Source organism: Nyctereutes procyonoides, unplaced genomic scaffold (genome assembly GCF_905146905.1).
Source record: "Nyctereutes procyonoides isolate TBG_1078 unplaced genomic scaffold, NYPRO_anot_genome, whole genome shotgun sequence".
Classification (NCBI taxonomy): domain Eukaryota; kingdom Metazoa; phylum Chordata; class Mammalia; order Carnivora; family Canidae; genus Nyctereutes; species Nyctereutes procyonoides.
This window is the reverse complement of record NW_026575030.1, coordinates 32,014,856-32,033,861: the sequence shown is the minus strand read 5'-3', so window position 1 is coordinate 32,033,861 and position 19,006 is coordinate 32,014,856. Positions and strand designations below refer to the sequence as shown.

General features: G+C 47.6%; 1 protein-coding gene across 6 annotated transcripts in view; it reads left to right on the top strand.

Annotated features, from left to right (window-relative positions):
* BOC (BOC cell adhesion associated, oncogene regulated) overlaps nt 1-19,006 on the top strand; it is a 79,282-nt gene that overhangs the window by 6,603 nt on the left and 53,673 nt on the right. For 5 of the 6 annotated variants that reach the window (XM_055316081.1, XM_055316080.1, XM_055316077.1 and 2 more), the window contains exon 3: nt 12,938-13,053. In XM_055316081.1, coding sequence (XP_055172056.1) covers nt 13,007-13,053 — 47 coding nt within the window. In that variant the 5' untranslated portion in view covers nt 12,938-13,006. Of the gene's footprint in view, nt 1-12,937; nt 13,058-19,006 lie in introns of those variants that run through there. The other variant, XM_055316083.1, reaches the window with a different exon arrangement.

Genomic DNA, 19,006 nt, shown 5'->3' with positions numbered 1-19,006 from the left:
AAACCAGTTACTGAATGGCTTTGGGGGCAGTGGGAGGAGAAACATGTGATTTTGGTTTTTCTTTCTCACCCATGTCAGATTTTAGCTGAGAATTTTAGAAACAACATCCTGAATTCAGTTTTTTACCTCTCAGTTTCATTTGCCCTTTGTTCTACTGTGTGCACCAGGTTTGCTAACTCTGAAATCATTTCCAGAGTTGCTGGTGAGGGGTCATTTATTTTAGGGACAAGTAAAAGTCGTTGGGCTCTCCAGTTGCCCAGGAACCTCCTTGGCTGCTGAGAGGTAACTGTCACACAGGATGAGAGCTACAGGTAAGAGGAAGAGGGCCCCTCTGGAGCTGGCTGACCTTGGAGGTGGGGAGGGCTCTATTCCAGAGTTCAACTCCAGCCCCCCCACCACCACCTCCCAGGCGGGGCTGGAGTTGAACTCTGGAATAGAGCCCTCCCCAACCTTCCCCAGGCCTGCCAGTATTTTTCCAGAGTAGTCTCAGCCAGGTGCCTTTACTAGTCTGAGTTTACCTAACATTACAATCTCAGCAGGTTTATTATGTATGGGTCCCAGTTAATTGGAGAGGAAAATTGGGGGTTTCTAGCTTTATTACTTTTCTATGAAAGCAGAGGCTGCTCTTAATTATTTCACAGATCATCCCCGGCACTTGACTCTCTTTCTGCTCTCTAATGACTATCATCCCACAGTGGTGTTACCATAGCTCTTCCTTTTTATGTACCTGTGTCCACGTGAGGGGGATTTCACAATCCAGTCAGCACAGGGAGACCACATGAAGCAGTGGAAATTCATGGCTGTTTACCTCTGTCATTATGAATTGATGTTTTGTAGTGAACAAGTTACATAAAAATATACAGTGTTATAGCCGAGAGTTAGATTCTAATGACTTCCAATGTACAGGCCTTCCCAGCAATCACCTGCAACCCTTCCTTGACACCACTGGTGGTCTGCCATCGTGAAGGCCGCATCAGCTCCAGGTGAAAGCCCCATGGTCAGGTGCTTTTCATTCTGTAGCCTTGTGTTGCAGAGATGGTGGAGGCTGGGTGGTGGTGAGGCCCAGCTTTCGCTTGTCTGGACTGTGGCAGCTTGCCAGCAAGTTTCACTGGGTGGTCTTTGACAATGGGAGAGAGGAGGGGTGGGGGAGCTCAGCTCTCCTGCCCAAAGGGGAACAAGAAGGTTGGCAGCCAGTGCCCCCCCCCCCCCCCCCCCCCGGTCATTGAAACACCACAAAGGTCTTGAGCACTGGTGAAAAAAATGGAACAGGTTGCTGAGGGCAGTATTGTGCAGGGTTTCATTTTTGTTCCCCTGATTTTATAGGCAGAGCCTCGTGTTTATGTAGCAAGGCTCCCTCAAGAGGGTGAGCACGCAGGAGCGGCAGGTACCCTTCACGGGAGGGGAGAATGATTCCATCACTTGGAATCAGCCCTGGTGCTAAGGAGGCAGCTCCGCCTGCCTCTTCTGTCGTTCTGGTGATGTGGAGAATGATAGCTGCTGGTTAATGAGCACCGACTGTGTGCCGGGCCCTGTGCTAAGCCTCCAGGCTTTACCCTTGCACTCTCCCTCTGCAGTTCTGTGGAGACGGGCAGTATGATCCTGTTCTGCAGAAAAGGGGCCAAAGCTTAAAGAATTGTCGTGACTTGTTCTGCACTCACAGCTGGTTAGGTGGCAAAGCCAAGATTTCATCAGAAAACTGCTGACTCCTGAACTCGGGTTTTGTAGGGAAAAAATGCCCAATTTCTCCTGCTAAGAAGAAGCTTGCGGAGGGCGGTGGTGGCAGGGAGGACTGTTCCTATTGCAACTAACAAATGTAAGGGGCAAGCGGGGGCCTTTATGATACTTGCTGTAGGAAACAGGAACTGAAAACTGGGACCACAACTGGGAGGTTTTGACTGGCACAGCAGCACACAGGCAGCCAGGCTTTGTGGCACAGCTCGAGTCAGACTTTGCAGATGGTTCTGAAAGCCGCCTCCAGCTGGGTCTCATCTCAGGACATGTCTCCTGCCTCTTCCATGGCCCCCCTCCGCCCAGGACATCATCTGAATTGGCTGTCTGAGTCTCTGCGTCCGCTGTAGATGCCAGCTGAATTCACTTGCTCCTCAGGTTTCCGCAAGTCTGATCAAGCAGGTCCTGTGTGCCCTCAGTGGGAAGAGGGGGAGAAGGCGCTTGGCCCAGCAGATACTTTTCCTGGTCAGGAGAAGTGGCAGGTTGCACAGAAAAATAGCCTGGGGAAGGAGGCAGGAGCTTTGACAGGTAACTGACAGGAGATGGTACCTTGCAGGCAAATCCTCACAGGACAGCCAGCAGGAAGAGTTCTACAGGCAATTACCTGCAGGAGAGCAAAACAGACCTCTCCCTCTTGGCTGAGGACAGTTGTGGAGACTTGGCTGTGGAAAACTCATAGCTGCCCACAGTTCCTTGTTTTTCTCTAGCAAATGTGGACAGCCTGAAGCCCGGGGGTTCTTTGCAGCGAGCGAGGGACAACACAGGACACTTGGGTTTAAGAACAATTATGTGACCAGCCAGTTGGGTGACTGAGAGGAGTCACAGAAACTCTCTGAGCCTTTATTTCCCTGTCCCCACAAAGCTGCCTTTCAGAGCACTATTAGGATGCAGAGAGAAAACACAAGAGAATGCTTTTGATTCAGAATGTTTCTGCTCACATCAGAAACCCAAGCCCCTTGGCATCTGTGCTCGCCCAGGATGAGTTAGGAGATAAGACCTGCTAGGGAACTGGCCAGAGGTCAAAGTGCGGCCATATGGGCTGCATCTGCTTCTGTGGCTGTCTCTGTTTTCTGAGGGCAGGGGCCTGGACCGGAGGCAGTTCATCGCATTGCCAGAAACCCTTCCCAAGCTCTGGACAAGCTCTTTTCCCCTCATACAGGAAGAGGCAGTGAGGGGGTCTCAGGGTCTGGCGGGAGTTGGGAGAGAAAAAACGTCATGGTGGGGGGATCCTGGTTAACATTCTTCCTGAGAGAGGAAGACCAGAGGAGTCTGGGGGAGCGTCTGGAATGTCCCCTCTGAGAGGACAGAGTCTGGGGTGAATCTTATTAGAAGTTTGTTCAAGAGGAAACAGTATTTCTAGGGCCACTTCCAGGTTGGAGATTGTGTGGCATCCTGGTTAGTGCGGGCTTTGGAACCAGAAAGGCCTGGGTTTAAATCCTGGCCTTGCCAATTGCTAGGTCTATGACCCTGGGCTAGTTACCTCTAGTTACCTAGACTCTGAAATCCCAATTTCTTAGGGTGGTAAAGAGAAACAAGAGATGGCTTATAATGCATTTATGAAGCACATGGTGAGCATTCAATAGAAAGGGTTGTTGGGAAGAGGGGAGCAGCGGGAAGGGACGGTTAGTGATGGATTGGGCAGCTGGAAGCCTGTGCTCATGAAACCCCCACTGCTCAAGGGACAAAGGAATGAGAGGGGAGCCCACAGTGGGACAAAGCCCTGCCCACTGCCCCCTTAGGTGTCCTCAGACCTGGTCAGTAGGAAGAGAATTTCCACCCAGCCTCCTCCTCGGCTTCTTTGCAGTTCAGCATCTTCCATTCTACCCATGAGGCCAAAAACATTGGTGTCCTCTTTGACTCTGTTCCTTCTCTCCACTCCACTTTAAATTGGCAAAGAGTACTGGCTTTACCGTATCCAGAGTCCTGCCCCTTCTTACCACCTTGGTCCTCCACCACCCAGACTGTCACAGTCGCTCCCTCAGGGATCTGCCTGCTTCCACCTGGACGCCCCTCCCTCCCTGCCCCACGTCTGTCCACTTTGAGAAGTCAGTTTCAGCTTCCCGTGGAGAAGCCTGGGGAGGTCACTTCTCTGCTCCAAACTCTCCAGGGGGCCTGTTTAATTCAGAGAAAACTCTAAAGCCTTCAGTGTGATCAGCTCCAGGCCTAGCAGGGCTGCCCTTACTCCCCCTCACCCCCAATCCCACCCACCCTGGCCTCCTTGCTGCTCTTGCAACCAGCTGAGCAACTGGCTTTGCCTCCTGCAACTGACCTGAACCTAGCCGCCTTTTATCAATTCATCATTCTCTCTCCCCTCAGCCTAATTTATTTTCCCTCAGAGTTATCACCCACTGACAGGTATCCATTTGTCCATTTGCTTACTGCCTCCTTCTCCTCCAGAATGAAAGCTCCCTGAATCCAGGAACTTTCTTTCCCCTCACTGTCTTTTCTGTACCTGGAATAGAATCTGATATGTAACTGGTGTTCATTTTCTCCCCCACTAGTCTGCATGGTTTTCTGAATTTCAAAAGAGGTGTAATATGAGTTTTAAACAAAATGAAAGAATTACTTACGGATTTATGTAAGAAAAATGGGTATATGTATATGGGAGTATGTGGGAAAGTAGCAGAGAATTCTGTAACATTTGAGTGTCTGTTTCAGAAATGCCAGGGAGCTGTGTGCTAGGCCATGACAGATCTAGCCCAGTTCTTTTGTCCTCAAGGTGACTGACTTCAGGACTGTCCACAGGTGTGCCACTTGTTGCACCTGTAAGGTGCATAAGAATGGATGCCTCCTCTGGCCCTTCCTCACCCCTCACTTCAGAGGCATTTGTGGAACATGTCTGTATGCCCTGTGCTAAGGCTGGCTAGGAGATGCAGAGAAGCCCAGCACATTCTATCATTCCACCGAGTTCCACATTCTAGTTGCTTACCTGGGATTTCCTGAGTGAGCCTGGACAATCCATTTTGCTGCTCCCTTCCAGTAGCATGGTGACCTGAGTGGAATTGGAGCTCTGTTGAACGGGGTTTGGAACCACAAACCAGGGACAAGAGGAACATGATGAATTCGAGAATACTTCAGTTCCTTACACGCATGGGGGCCTAATGGAGTCAGGCCCCACGCTAGGCATACAGGCCACAGAGATAGTCTCTGCTCCCCGAGAGCTGACAGGGATACAAGGGATAGCATGGTTGGACGTCTGCCCAGAGGAGGATAGAGCTGACTTCTAATTGTATCTCAGTCATTTCTGACTTGCTTCTAGATTTAGAAGCTAAGGAAGAATAAAAATAGGGATAAAGATCCCAGGAGGTCTTGTGCGGACAACAAATGTGCCTGAGAAATTACACTACTGGGATCCCCAGACCCAACATCTACAGCATCTCAGGGAGCTGAAGGCCTTAGCTTCCTCCTTCATTTTTTTTTTTTAAGTCTTAAAAATTGATAGCTTTTTTTTCCTTGCAATTTTAGGTTTATAGAAAAAATTAAGTAAAAAATACAGTTGCCACATACTCCTCACACCAGGCCTGTTCCAACCATACTATTCAGATGTTGGTGCAGTGCATTTGTCACAGTATGCATATACATTGTTATTAACTAAATGGTTTACATTTAAGGTACATGGTTACGTTGACTATTTGTATTACACACTCTGGGTTTTGACAGATGCATAACAACTATTCACCATTACAGTATAGTTGGAATCACACAGCATATAGTGTTTCCAAGTTGGCTCCTCTTAAACATGGCCTTCTGTCCCCCCCTCCCTCCCCTACATGCACGTGTCCATCTGGAGTAAAAGCCTTGTGCCTACCGGGACCCCCTTGACCAGAGCTCGTGAGTCCCCTTCCTTCCTCATCTCCCCATGAATATGCCTGGCCCTGGTGCTACTGGAGTTTAGCCCAGGCTGGTAAACTGTCAGGAGCTGCCTGTGTTGTGGTTCCACATCTGGAAGCATCAGCTGTGCAGACCTCCCCATCCCATTCCTAAATAGAGACAGGAGGAGCACATGGGGCTGTTTGTCTTCCTCCTCAGTCGTTTGTTTTACTTGCCTCAGAGTGGGGTCGAGGGTGGGGACATGAGCCTTCCCCAGGCAGGCAGCACTCCTTCACACTCATATCCGCTGGCGGGCCACATGTCCTGAAGCCTCTGAAGTCACGGCTGTCCGTGCTGAGCCCTGAGTGTGAGCACTGAGGCCTGTATTGTGGTCATTTGAGAGGAAGACCAGTAGGGAACAGAGCAGCTGAGAATGTTTTCCCTGCCCAGAAGCGCTGTTTTCCTGAGTCAGCCTTGCAAGCCAGGACTCCCTGGAAGCTGGAGGCAGGAACCTCAGTATTCATCGCATTCACCACTCCCGGTAGGGAGGCCCTAGGGGCATAAGTGATGATGCTGGATGCTAGGAGGAAAGCAGGTGGAGGGAGCTCCTCAAAACTAGGCCCCAGCTAAGGGAAGGAAAGTGCCTGTGAATGGGGTCCTGTGGAGCATCTAGTTGAACCAGGCTGAGAAGTTCCAGGGGCTAAGGAAAGGGATGCATACTAGGTGCAGAGAGTTAACAATCCTGGGGAACAGGGACTGAGGTCTAGGCTCCAGGTTCCATTGCTTCCTGTTTGGAATAAACACAGCTGAGGCCAGCTAGTACCTTCTCACACCGAAGGACGCCAGCCAGGTATGTCAGAGTTCAGTGTGAAGAAGGAAGAAGACTCGTTGGCCCCCTTGGAAAGTCAGTTTTTGGACTATGGAAATTCCATACTGATGGCCCGCGTCCATACCCCCTCCTCCGGTTTTCTTTCTTCACCCAGGCGACCGTCCAGGCTGTATCCTGATCGGTGACACTAAAGAGCTCAGGCCATCCCAATCTGTGACTCGCTGAAGAGCCCCAGGTCACCATATATTGGCTCTGCCTAGCTGTCCCCAGGGCAAGTGGAGGCAAATAGTACCTGGCCCAAGTTTGCCACTGAGATGGTGAGCTGGTTGCAGTGATGTTGCATTGGAGTGCCTAAAGTTCTTCAGGCTCTTCAGAGGACACTCTCCACAGGCAAGCTGTCCTTGACTTTGTTGTTAATTATGGAATCAGAGTGTGGCCTCCTGGCCCCCTGTCTCCTGGAGTCTAATTCTAGAGCCTAGGAGGCTGTGACAGTAATCACTGACCATCAGCACAGGGGAGGCCTTGACCCTTGCCTTGGTTTACCCAGAGAGGCAGACAGCAGAGAAGTGCTGAACCATGTGAGTGTGGGCCCCATGTTCCTCACCAAATGCAGCCTTTAGCCTTGTGTCTCTCCTAACATTCTGTCCCCACAGGAGGTACAGAGAGTCCTGAGAGAGAATCCCAGACCAGCTCCTGTAGATACTTCCAGGTAAAGAGTGTCTAGGAGTAGGGGCACTTTTCCTGAACCAAGAGATAAATATGTCATCTGACAGAGCATTTGGGTCCCCCCCCCCCACCTCCTAATTAGTGTATTGGAGGAAATCTCAGGCAGGCCGATTTTATTTTTATTTTTTTTTTAATTCTTTAAAATATTTTATTTATTCATGAGAGAGACAGGCAGAGACACAGGTAGAGGGAGAAGCAGGCTCTATACAGGGAGCCTGACGTGGGAGTTGATCCCAGGACCCCAGGATCACACCCTGAGCCAAAGGCAGGCGCTTAACCTTAAGCTCAGCCACCCAGGCCCAGGCTGATTTTATAAATAACCTTTATCTTTATCAAAGTGTAAATTTATAAATCAATGCATTAAAAAAATCATCTTTAGCATAAAGAATGGCATTTTATACAGCGGGGATCATTCCAGAACCTCTCAAACTGTGGTTGCCTGTCAGCATGCGATGCTCAGGATAGCACAGCCTGGGCCCTACTTGATTTGGGGAGCTTCATCCAGTGTTGGTGGAAGGAAGTCTCTGGTGCAGTCTGGGTCTCCTCTAGTACTTTCCAGAACAATATGCAGAAACCAGGGCAAGGTCTGGATCTGACCCGCTGCTGCTCTACTCCCCTCTTTAGAAAAAGTCAGCCTCCATGATAGTGGAAGAGGGAAGCCCCTTACTAACCAATGTCTATGTGCTTTCAAAGTCAGAAAGTAAAGAGGAACGCATGCCCAATTTTGATGGACTCCTAGGCAGACAGAACTAATTTTCCCCACATTTAACAAAAATGCCAGTACTAACACCTTTGGTCTGCATGGGGAGAAGGCAGACAGACCTTGTTTCTTTGCGTCTCAGCCAACACGGGTGTGTATCCCTGTCCGAGGATGAGGGTTCTGACCTGTCTCGCTAGTGTAAAGAATGCCACCCTTTGAGATTCATGAGGGCCACAAACTGCCCCTCTTGAGTCACTTATGGTTTCCTTCCAAGTAGCCAGCAGTAACTCTTGCTTGAGAGCTTTGCTGTTCATGCTTCATCAGGCATAGGCCCCCAAACACATTCAAAACTGTGAAATAGTGGCCTTTCAGTTGGTCAGTCAACACACTACTGAGCACTGTTCCATGCTGCCCACAAGACACTTCTAGCCAGATTATGACTATCTCTGAAGTCCAAACAAGAGGTTAGTTCACAATGAATTGCATTATCCACATTCTCTCATTAGAAAAGTGCTCTCTGAGTAGGTGCTAAATGCTCACCATTATCATCCTTGTTAATTTGGCTTGAAATAACCTGCGAGTTAGAATTCTTTCCTATTCTTGGAGCACTTGGCTATTTAAAAATAGTTTTGTCAATTATGGTGTGTTGGGAATTTTTTAAAATTTATTTATTCACGAGAGACACACAGAGAGAGAGGCAGAGACACAGGCAGAGGGAGAAGCAGGCTCCATGCAGGAAGCCCGATGTGGAACTCAATCCTGGGTCTCCAGGATCACGCCCTGGGCTGAAGGCGGCGCTAAACCGCTGAGCCACCTGGGCTGCCTATGTTGGGAATTTTATAGTAGAGAAATGAAAGCCTAGAGAAAAATGATAGATTCAGAAGTCCAAGCCCGTTTGCTTGCTGGTCTTTCACCTGGACCTCAGGGCTTCTGCACTGGGTAGGTTCTGCAGTCAGAGGAAAGTCAGATAGAGAAGCTGGGGGCTTGCTATTGGTGAGATATGCTCCGGGCCCTGGGGAAGGCCCATCCTGGACACAGAAGCTCCAAAAAGGAAACAGAGGGCATGGGCGGCTGCCAACCAGCTCTGGGTCCCAGCACCAGAGAGCTAGGAGGGTAGCTTTGTAGGTTCCCTCTGGCTGTGGCCAGCAGTCCCCTTTGAGATGGGGCTGCCTCTTGGGCCCAATACCAGGGAGCTTTTCAAGGTCAAAGAGAACACCCCTTCCCCACCAGAAACGGGGCACTCACTGAAGCCTGCTTTTGAAAATGCTGTTTGACTTAACTGAGAGGACATTGGGTATGTGGGTGAATGGGTGGTGGTGATTGTGGTGGTAGTATTTTCTGGAAGTTAGTATGGGATTGGGAAGGTTTGAGATGTCTAGTTATCCTTTGGGAAAAAGGCAAAACAACAACAAAAAAACACCCAAGTTTTATTATTGTTTATTTAAAAACCCTAATATGCAGATGTAGAAAGAATAGTATCATGACCCCAACCTACCCATCACCCAGATTCAAGAGTTATCAGGACAAAGTGTGTGTTGTTTTGCTTTTTAATATCAATTTGTTTTCATTACTGTATGCCAGATGGGACAAGGATGGATGCCACAGGTTGCTCTTTCCAAAAGACGTGTGTGATCCAACCTCCCCACCATCTGCACAGTAGCATAGACAGGAAAGACTACCAGCCTGGGGCACTTGAGTTTGATTCCCAGTTGTTGCACGGTGCTCTGAGATGTTTTTGCATTCCTCCCTACCAGATGCTGAACTCTTGGAGAAAGCGTGAACTTTGTCTTTGGATTCTGAAGACCTCGTATTAAGTGGGTGTTCAATAAGCATTGACTGACTTGTAAGGCAGGTGATTCTATGAGACAGGGCGGGTTCCATCTGGACAGGTGCAAATCACGCGAGCACTTAGTTCACCATTTGGGGAGTAGTTCACCCAAAATGGGCAGCTAGTGGGATTCAGAATTGGGCAGGAGGTGATTCTCAGAACCCTGGGGGATCCTGAATGCATGAAGGGTTAGCCTTTATTATTCTAGTGTACAGGGGCTCCTGCTGTTGACTAGAAAGAGGAGAAGAAAATTTCTGCAGCAAGAGAGAACAAAAGAGGGTGGGACTGGGGCTGCTATCTGCCTGGCCCCCAGATTCTGGAGCCTGCAGGCTGTGGGTGTGGTGGAGCAGATTTTGAGAATGAGGCTCCAGCCCCAGACCCGTTTCTCTGGGTGGCCACAGACAACCCACAAGCCGCCTGCACCACCAGGCCTGCGTGTCATTCCAAGTGCTATTTTATTCACTGTGGTGTTGGCAAGGAACAAGGCTCCTTGGAGCATGGGGAAGGGAGTCCGCTTCCAGCCTTTGCAGTGCTGGGCAGCTCTGCTACTCTGTGCCGCTCTGGGGCAGGGCTGGGGATGTTAAAGGATATGAAATGGGGTTTTGGAGGAACATGAGGGCAGATGCTGCAAACACTTCCCCTCAGATTCCACCCTGTGTGTAGCCAGCAGGGGCCTCAGGCAAGGTGGGCCAAGGCCCACAACGGACCCCAGCCAAAGTCTCCAAGCCCTGACTTTCATCAGTGACCTGCCCTGCCCACTCCCTGCCTGGTCTTTTTCAATTTAACTTCCAGCCCTGTCCTCTCCTCCCGTACATGCATGATGTGTGTGTTAGTGTTTTAATTTTTATTCTTGGCAGAAGTTAAGACACAAAATGGATTTGGAAGGAGATGAAACCAGTCTGGGTATATGTTGGGCAGCAGCAGCTTCATTCCTGGAGTGGGCGGGCCATGGAGGGGGAAGGGCTGGGGTAGAGACCAAGTCTCTGAGGCATGGGTGGGGAGCTGTCTCCTTTCCTGGTAGGGACCGAACTGAAAATGGACCTCTTTGGGGAATGCCTGAAGCTAGCGGTTAAGCTGTTAACCCTTTGGGGCATCAAAAAGACCGTTCCAGTGGAACCAAAGCCCTCTGGTCCAGTATGGTGTCCAGTATGGTGATGTGGGGACCCTGGATGGTCAACACCTGTCCCACTTCCTGGTGATCTAAGAGCCTCTGGAGACTGTCCTGCCTTTGTTAAGGGACTCATTGCTGCCATTTTAGGTTTTGGATGTGCAAACACTAAAATGTGCATGTGCTTGAAAAACTTCCTGTCTTCTGCTAACCTCCCAGGCCCCAGAAGTAGTAGTGATGGCCCCAGTCTGACAAGGACCTGTGGCCCAAGTACCTGTTTGAATCTCCTTTTCTACTGCCGAGGCTAACTTGACCCCCAAAGTGGGCACTTTTTGCAGTGGTGGCCTCCCTTTGGGTTTTTCTTTCTGTGTGAAGAGAAGAAAACTAGGAATCTGAAAGTCCAGAAAATAAGGAAGTGTGAGAGAAGCTTTAAGAAAATGTTTTTATTCTTTAAAGATAGTCCAACTTTTGGAATTAAAAAAAAAAGGTTTTAGCATTAAAAATTACAAGAGTTTCCTTAAAATAATTTAGTAGGGAACATTTTTATACAGAATTCTCAATCCCAGCCATGGCATCCAGTGTAGCCAAGGGATTTCTGATAGACCTTCTTTATCAAAATGGGCCTCAAATCCATGGCAGAGATGCCCAGTGGTTCCCAAGCTTGGCTGTTTCCAGGGAAGAGTTTTGAAATAATGATGCCTTGACTCCACCTCTGAACTGGGGTTTATACTTGTCTGAGGTGCTGCCCAGGTATTGGTCTGTTTTAGTGTCCCCAGATGATTCTTCTGTGCAGCCGGAGTTGGCAACCTTCAATCTAATGCTTGTGTAAGAACAGAAGGAAGATGAGAAAGAAGCCAGGTTAGGAAATGGAAGAATTTTATTGTCTCTTGCTAACATGCTGGTGCATATAACTTGGATCCAGACTCAAAACACTGCTGCCAACTTTTGAATGGGATTTGAGCTCTCAGACATCAGGACTGACTCTCAGTGGCGTTTGGGACAACACATCTTTAGGAGTTTGAATGCAGAATGCATTGTGGGACCTGCCAAACCAGTCCCTCCCAAAACATGATAGCTAGTCCATGACTCTAACTCAGACTGACTCTGGTTTTTTCAGCCTTTCATAGTTCCTCCTTTGGAAAGCAGGTCATTGTATATCTGTTTGAAGTGACCAAGGACATCAGGACCAACAGTCAGGGCAAGCAGAAAAGCCCTGGCTTTGGACTCTTTACTTGAGCAAGATGCTTAATCTCTCTGAGCCTCAATTGGTGCATCTGTAAACGGGGATGACTATACCACCTGCTTCATAGCCTTGTTTAGAGGTTAGACAACAATGCATGCACATTATCTCACACATAGTAGCTCAACAAATGGTCAGGTACTTTGATTTATACTAAGATTGATTTCTTCTAAGTATCTTCCTTAATCCCATATTGCAACAAAATTTGGTGTATTTACTAAATCTCAATGACTTTTTTTTTAAAGATGTTATTTATTTATGAGAGACCCAGAGAAAGAGAAAGAGAGAGAGAGAGACAGAGACAGAGACACAGGCAGAGGGAGAAGCAGGCTCCATGCAGGGAGCCTGACGTGGGACTCGATCCCGGGTCTCCAGGATCACGGCCTGAGCCAAAGGCAGACGCTCAACCACTCAGCCACCCAGGTGTCCCAACGACTTTTAATTACATTTGCAAATCAGTTAAATTAGGAAATAAGCAAGTTAGGGAAAAAGGCAGTCTTTAAATGTTCATATGCCCAACATGATAATTTCAGCAAACTAACTTCTAAATGGGTACTTCGTACAATTTACTAAACAAAGTAATTTCAGATTTGTAAAGGTTAACAGAGTATTAAATATGTTTACTTTTCCCGTAACACTTGTCCATATTGTATGGAAGCAGCAGATCCTGGAATGAGAGGTGTTCCTTACAAGCCTAAGTTTCTGAATGTTAACAGACAGACACAGGAATCTCTTTGGATATGATAATGGAGCAAAGAACAGCCTTTTTATTGGTCCACAGGGTTGTGGGGAAATGAGGTCCTGAGGCCTATGGGAAGATAAAAGAACAGTGATGACATGCTATTTGGAGGTTGCTTTTTAAAAAATTTGTCTTTTTAATTATAAAAGTGATAACTACATATCAAACCACTTTGAATATTTCTGAAGGTTTTTTTTTTTTTTTTTTTTTTTTTTTTTTTTTATGATAGGCACACAGTGAGAGAGAGAGGCAGAGACACAGGCAGAGGGAGAAGCAGGCTCCATGCACCGGGAGCCCGATGTGGGATTCGATCCCGAGTCTCCAGGATCGCGCCCCGGGCCAAAGGCAGGTGCTAAACCGCTGCGCCACCCAGGGATCCCTATTTCTGAAGTTTTTAATGTAAAAAGTACAAATCCCCTAATCTTTAGAGATAAATGATGTTAACATTTACGTGTCTTGTGGCCTCCGAATAAGTATATGCCACACATCATATGCAATTTTTTAAATTACTAAAATGGAATCACGCTGTCTTACAAGTTGCTTTTGGGATAGTTTCCAGGAACCTCTTAGGCCAACATTTCCCAAAGTGTATTTGATGAAATTCTCCTCACTAATGGTACTCTGAGGAAAAAGTGTAGTGTGGTCAAATAAGTCCAGGCTTGTGGTCAAGTAAGTCCAGGCCTGTGGTTAAGTGAATTTAGACTTCAGTGCATATTCTGTCCCCCTCTTGGTGATTCACGGTGCATAACAGCATATTAAAGGCTCTGAAAAGGCCTGCAGTAAAGAAACTGAACTTGTTTTTCTCAACATAACATTTCCCTCAGTTATTTTTGCTGTCGCACTTTTACAACCACTAGGTTTTTAAAGAGCCATTTTAGGCATTCCTCACTAACCTCCCCTCTACCCATTATTCTCAGCCGTCTGTGGCATAATCCTATGGGGGTAGTCAGGAAGAGAAGAGCTCGTCTCTTCATTTAATCATCAGATACTTATTGCGCTGCTCCTATGTGCAAGCATTGTGATTGATGCTGGGGATACAAAAATGAGCAAGCTAGCAGGCGCTCTGCCTCAGAGGTGTTCAGTTTCCCTTCTGCGCAGCAATGGTTATTAGTCATCCCAGGATGGCTTGCACCTGGGAATGGCGGCGCTTCGGCAGGGGATCCTCTCTGCAGCTGTTGGAGCCCTCGAACAGCAGGTTAGAATTATCCCCACCCCCGCTGCTCCTGACCCTTCACCACGTTTCTCCAATTCCCCACGCTTTGCTCCTGCTATAAATAGTGGTGCCTGACCCAGCTGGCATGACTCCATGTTTGTTTTCTCTGCGTGTGCCAGCCCTGCACCAAGGCCACTGTGCTTTACAAGTTGGGGAGGGCTGACCAGAGATGGGGTTGGGGGCTTCCAGCAGAAGGTAGGGGCCGGCACACAGATGGACCAGAGCATGCTTCAGGTCTCCAAATTGGTATTTATTTTAAGTTTTCAGTGGTTTGAAAGAGCTCTGTAATTGAGAGAGTGGGGGTGGGCTGTGGACTAACTATGTGTATTTGGCAGGGGGTCAGGGAGGTGGTGAAGAAAGTGGGTTTGCATGAGGTCAGATGGGAAAGAAAGTAAACTGTCATGCTTCTAAAGCATACTGAGCAGCTGGAGCTGTTTGCTGTGTGAGCACATGTGCATGCACGCGTATGTGCCTGTGGGTCTGTCTTAGAGGTGAATGCACATGCCCAGAGAGCACAGGTGGGGGTGTCTGGCGCCCGAGATAACTACCTATTCTAAGGTCTCTTGTTGAAATACTAGGAATAAACCTGCAACAATGATCAGACTAATGAAAGTATTCCTAAAAGTAACCCTGAAGGGAATTATGAAAATTTAATAAGTTGCTGTCCTGTATCGAGCCTACTATGTACCAGTCATAATTCTAGATGAATTACTAACCTAATTTCTTTTTTTTTCTTCCACTATCCCTGTGTGTGATAGATTTTGTTGTCCTACATCAAAGTGGTTCCTTCTAAGTTCAGGGGAAGGGTTTCTGGCTTGCAGGAAGGTCTAGGAGAGATCTTGTTCATGTCACTGTGCCGTCAGATGCCAACTGAAGAGCCCTAGCTCCTGATCTCCCATCTTGGTCCTGACTTCAGTTTGGCCCCAAGGCTTAGCTTTTCATGAGAATGCTTCAAATTGCCTGTCAGCATGCATGAGCCTGTTAGGGGATGGTGTGTGTGTTGGTGTTTTGGGGTTTGGGGCTGATTTTGCCCAGCATTTGCTTGAGTCAACCCTAGATCCAGATAGACCTAGAAGCAGCAGCCTGTTCCTCATTCATTCTGGGTCACAGAACCCGAGACCAGCTTTGAGTCACGTGAAGGGTGTAGGTATGGGCCTGGTACCATTGGTTGTTTAATCATCAGGAGGAAGGGACACAGAAATGATTGCAGGTGACAGCTTAATTGGAGTTAGTGGTGATTATTTCACCTAACAAAGTAAATCAAAGTCTTTTCAACCACAGAGCTTCCTAAGTGGCCAGCTTCTAAGGAAAAGCTCCCTCCTTGACTAGATGACTATAGTTCTTTTTTCTGTCTGCCCTGACCTTCATCTTTGTGCCTCAGGTTGTTATTGGCTCACTCAACAGGTATTTGCTGAGTACCTAGAACTGTTTTAGATGCTGATAATGCCCTTGTGAATAGCCTCACCATTCCTGATTCCTGTAGCCTTTGATCTAGTAACCAGGCAGGCCAAAAACAGTGTGATGGTACCTCCACAGGGGAAGTGCAGAACTCCCTAGGGGAACAAGAGCTGGGTTCCTAACCACTGCCTGACACACAGCAGATGCTAGGGAAATGCATTGAACAGAAGAGTTTCCTCAGGTGCCTACCTCTCACATTTTCTTCCCTACCCCCTCCTTGGCAAGCCTACCCCTACCCACTTCATGCTGTTGGATGCTACAACAGGAAAGACCTGCGTCCTGCCCGCCGCCTCCACTGAATAAGAACCACATCCTGGTTGGAGGTAGGAACAGGGATATCAGACACTCAAGCACCACCTTCCCCAGTTCAAGGGAGCTCTGCTTTGCAGTGAGAACACCTTTGGGAGTTCATCAGAGCAAATTCCAAGAACCAAATAGACTTGGAAAAAATCTTGGAAGCAGGTCTTTACAGCTTAGGAAAGATTCATTGAATACCTACTATGTGTCCAGAAGAGAGCTTTGCAAACAAGTTCTGATACAGAGTGAGAAGTGACAGCGATAAAGCTGAGACTTAAGAGATCCTCATTGGCCTCTGTTAGCTCCAAGCCTCTTTTCTGCCTTTACTGATGTACTTTGATCTTCTAGGACTATGCTGCAGATGAACCTAGATAGAAAGAGTTCTTTTTGGACTCGTGAAAGGGGCTGCATTGGAGGAATAGCCTTCTGTGCTGAGCAGGGCCTGAGAGTGTGTGTGTGTGCGCGCGCGCATGCTCAAGTGTGTGACACATTTATCAATCTCCTAAGGCCTCTGGTTCCTTGCCTGTACTTAGTAAAATCTGTGGTTTATCTTTGCTCCTTCCCTGAAGCCGTGATGCATTTAAATTTTGGTATAATAGAAAGATGCTGTCAAAGCAGAGAGTTGACTCAGTTCCAAGCTCTTCAAGGATGGGAGGCTGCACCCTCTGCCAGTGTGTGGTACCTGGGGGCTACTCAGTGTGGGTTTGCTGAACTGACCCGAATACTGCCCCTTGTCCACCTCAGGGCCTGTGCTTCGATCATGAACCTGGGGTTGCCAGCTATGCTACGTGCTCCTCTCCGCAGGAACACTAAGTAGGTTAGATTGCCCCTGTTTGTCTTCCTGTACTTCTGAGGCAAAGCCTGATCCCTTGTCTGGATGATTTGGGGAAGAAGCTATTTCTGTGGTTCCGTGTACGTTGAGACTGAGCAGTGCTTGCTCTCTGGTGTACTTCCAGGCATTATACTTCCCATTCTTCTCAGGGCTCCATTGCTTTCAGTGGCTACTTCCAGATAGAATTGAGTCCCAGCCTTCCCCTGAGCCTGCTTAGGATAGGTAATAAGGTTTATGTTTACATACTCATCACTTAAACGGGATCATTTTTCCTTTGTCCTAGGAGATAGGACACTAAGCTGTTAAGATCTGCTTTAAGTGCTGTTCAGGTCCTAAGACAGGTTTGTTTATATACCCTATCCCCGCTGTCTATCCAGACTCTAATTCCTCTTACACCGGCTCTTGTCAACCACGACCACCAGAAGGTTTGGGAGTGGATGCTCCTGTTTCCTTTCCAGTCACTATGTTACCATTTTACTTCATTGTTTACTTGTGTGGATATAGCCCTGACCATAGGCTGTAATTAGAAGCAGGTAGGTGGATAGAAGCAGGTGGCTTTGTTCCTTTATTGACAGGGTCAGAGGTGAGCTCCTTTCTGGGGCTGGGCTGGGAGTAGGGGTCAGAGGGATCAGGGGAATGTTTTCTTCTCTATAAACACATCTTCTTCATAACTTCTTGTCCCAAATGGCCTATTGTCTGATGGGGATCTCTTCCCTTTTCTCTCTGAACATGTAGAGACACTACGGAGAAATTAGGATCATTATCGTCATTATCATCATCAAGAGAGTGCAGAGAGAGGGCATAAACAGGGTGAGGGAGAGGTGGTGGGAGAAGTTACTAGCTTAAGTGATGTAAATATGGATTAGTGTTGAGTAGAGAGTAAGAGGCTAGAAACCAAGTCTTGGTGGAAATTTGGGAATACTATAGCACTCTCCGTGGATCTCTTATCCCACAGAGCTATTGTGAAGTTCTGTAAAACACTGTTGAGAATGTAGGTATTACTGTTTTCTTTTTTTCTTCAACAAAGACTGTTTCTCAGTTCTGATGCATGTGTGTAATACAGCAAATCAGGCCTTTGCTTAATTTTTTACAGCATGGAAGGAACAAGCAAAGAGATGGTATCACATGTGTCAGGAGTTCTTAAAATGCAACATCTTGAAGTCTTAAAGTACATGAATCTCAGAGTCCACTCAGTGGCAGTGCCACTGTATGAAATTAGACCTCCAGTCAATGGCTTCCATGACACCTGTCCCCCCAGTTATTGCCTGATTGCCGTGTGCCAGGCTGCTCTCACATCAACTGCATTAGCTCTCTTTAGCAGGTCAGCAAATGAGGTATTATCAATTTAATTTTCACAGAGAGTAGACTGAGACTCAGAGATTAATTTACCCAAAGCTGCCTACTTCACCAGGGATAGAAGCGGCAGAGCTCATGTCTAAACCCCAAGGCTTATGATTTTTCAGTACTTGATCCTGCTGAGTTCCAACACTGTCACTTAGCAAAAAGGCAAGTCTATAATAAAACCTTGAGATGCCCCCTAAAATCCTTATGTGATAAAGCATAGAGAGGGTTTTGATAACCTCTCAGGGACAATAACACTTCCTGGTTTGTGAAAATTAAAAGTGATGGGGCACATGAAGCCCAAAGCTCCGGGCTTGGCCAAGAGTGGGAACTCAGCATATGTAGCGGCCTTTCTCGCATCTCTGCTCTCATCCCTCTTCCACTTCCCAGCCATCCTTCTCCCATGCCTCTTTCCTTCCACCCTGGCCTCACACTTAGGGTCATATTGATGCCATATAATACCTACTCTCAGTATCTTCCTAGATTACCTTCCTTACAGTTCAGTGGCTGCAGGAAGCCCAAGTCTCAAGCTTAGTAGGGTGTTTGTTTTGGGAAGAGAGATAAGAAGGAAAACAAAGAAGGTCTTTGAATGAAGCCCCAAGCCACAGGAGCATCTGCAGAGGCACTGACTTCTGTCAGACAGGTTGGCCCGCCCTCCCAGGGCTGCCTACAATGATCTAAGGGCCATCTGGTTTTGAAAAATAAAGGCCATGGCTGTAGTCCTTTGCCCCTAGAAAAACCCCTTGGTTCCACCCCCAGTAACTGTGAGTCTTTCTCCGTGCATTCCTCCTATAGGTCCAGGGCTAGATGAATATTTCTGCTCAATCTCAAATTTCTAATCTGAACAAAACCTTCAGTTTGGCAAACATTGACTGATCCCCTGTGATACACCAAGGCTTTTCTAGATGCTAGGGTTACCAAGATAAAGTCAACACAGCCTTGCCTTCAGGAAGTTTACAGTCTAGGGTGGGAGGGTAGAGATCAGAGATCCATCACAGACACACACAGGATCAAATACACAAATTCTTGTGGAAATGTTACAGTAGATGTGCAAAAGCCCTGGGGAAACGGATGAGGAATAGTCGCCGGAGGCGGCATATCGTGACACTTGAGGTAAGCTCTGAAGGGTAATTATGAGAGTTCCTCTGGTGGAATGA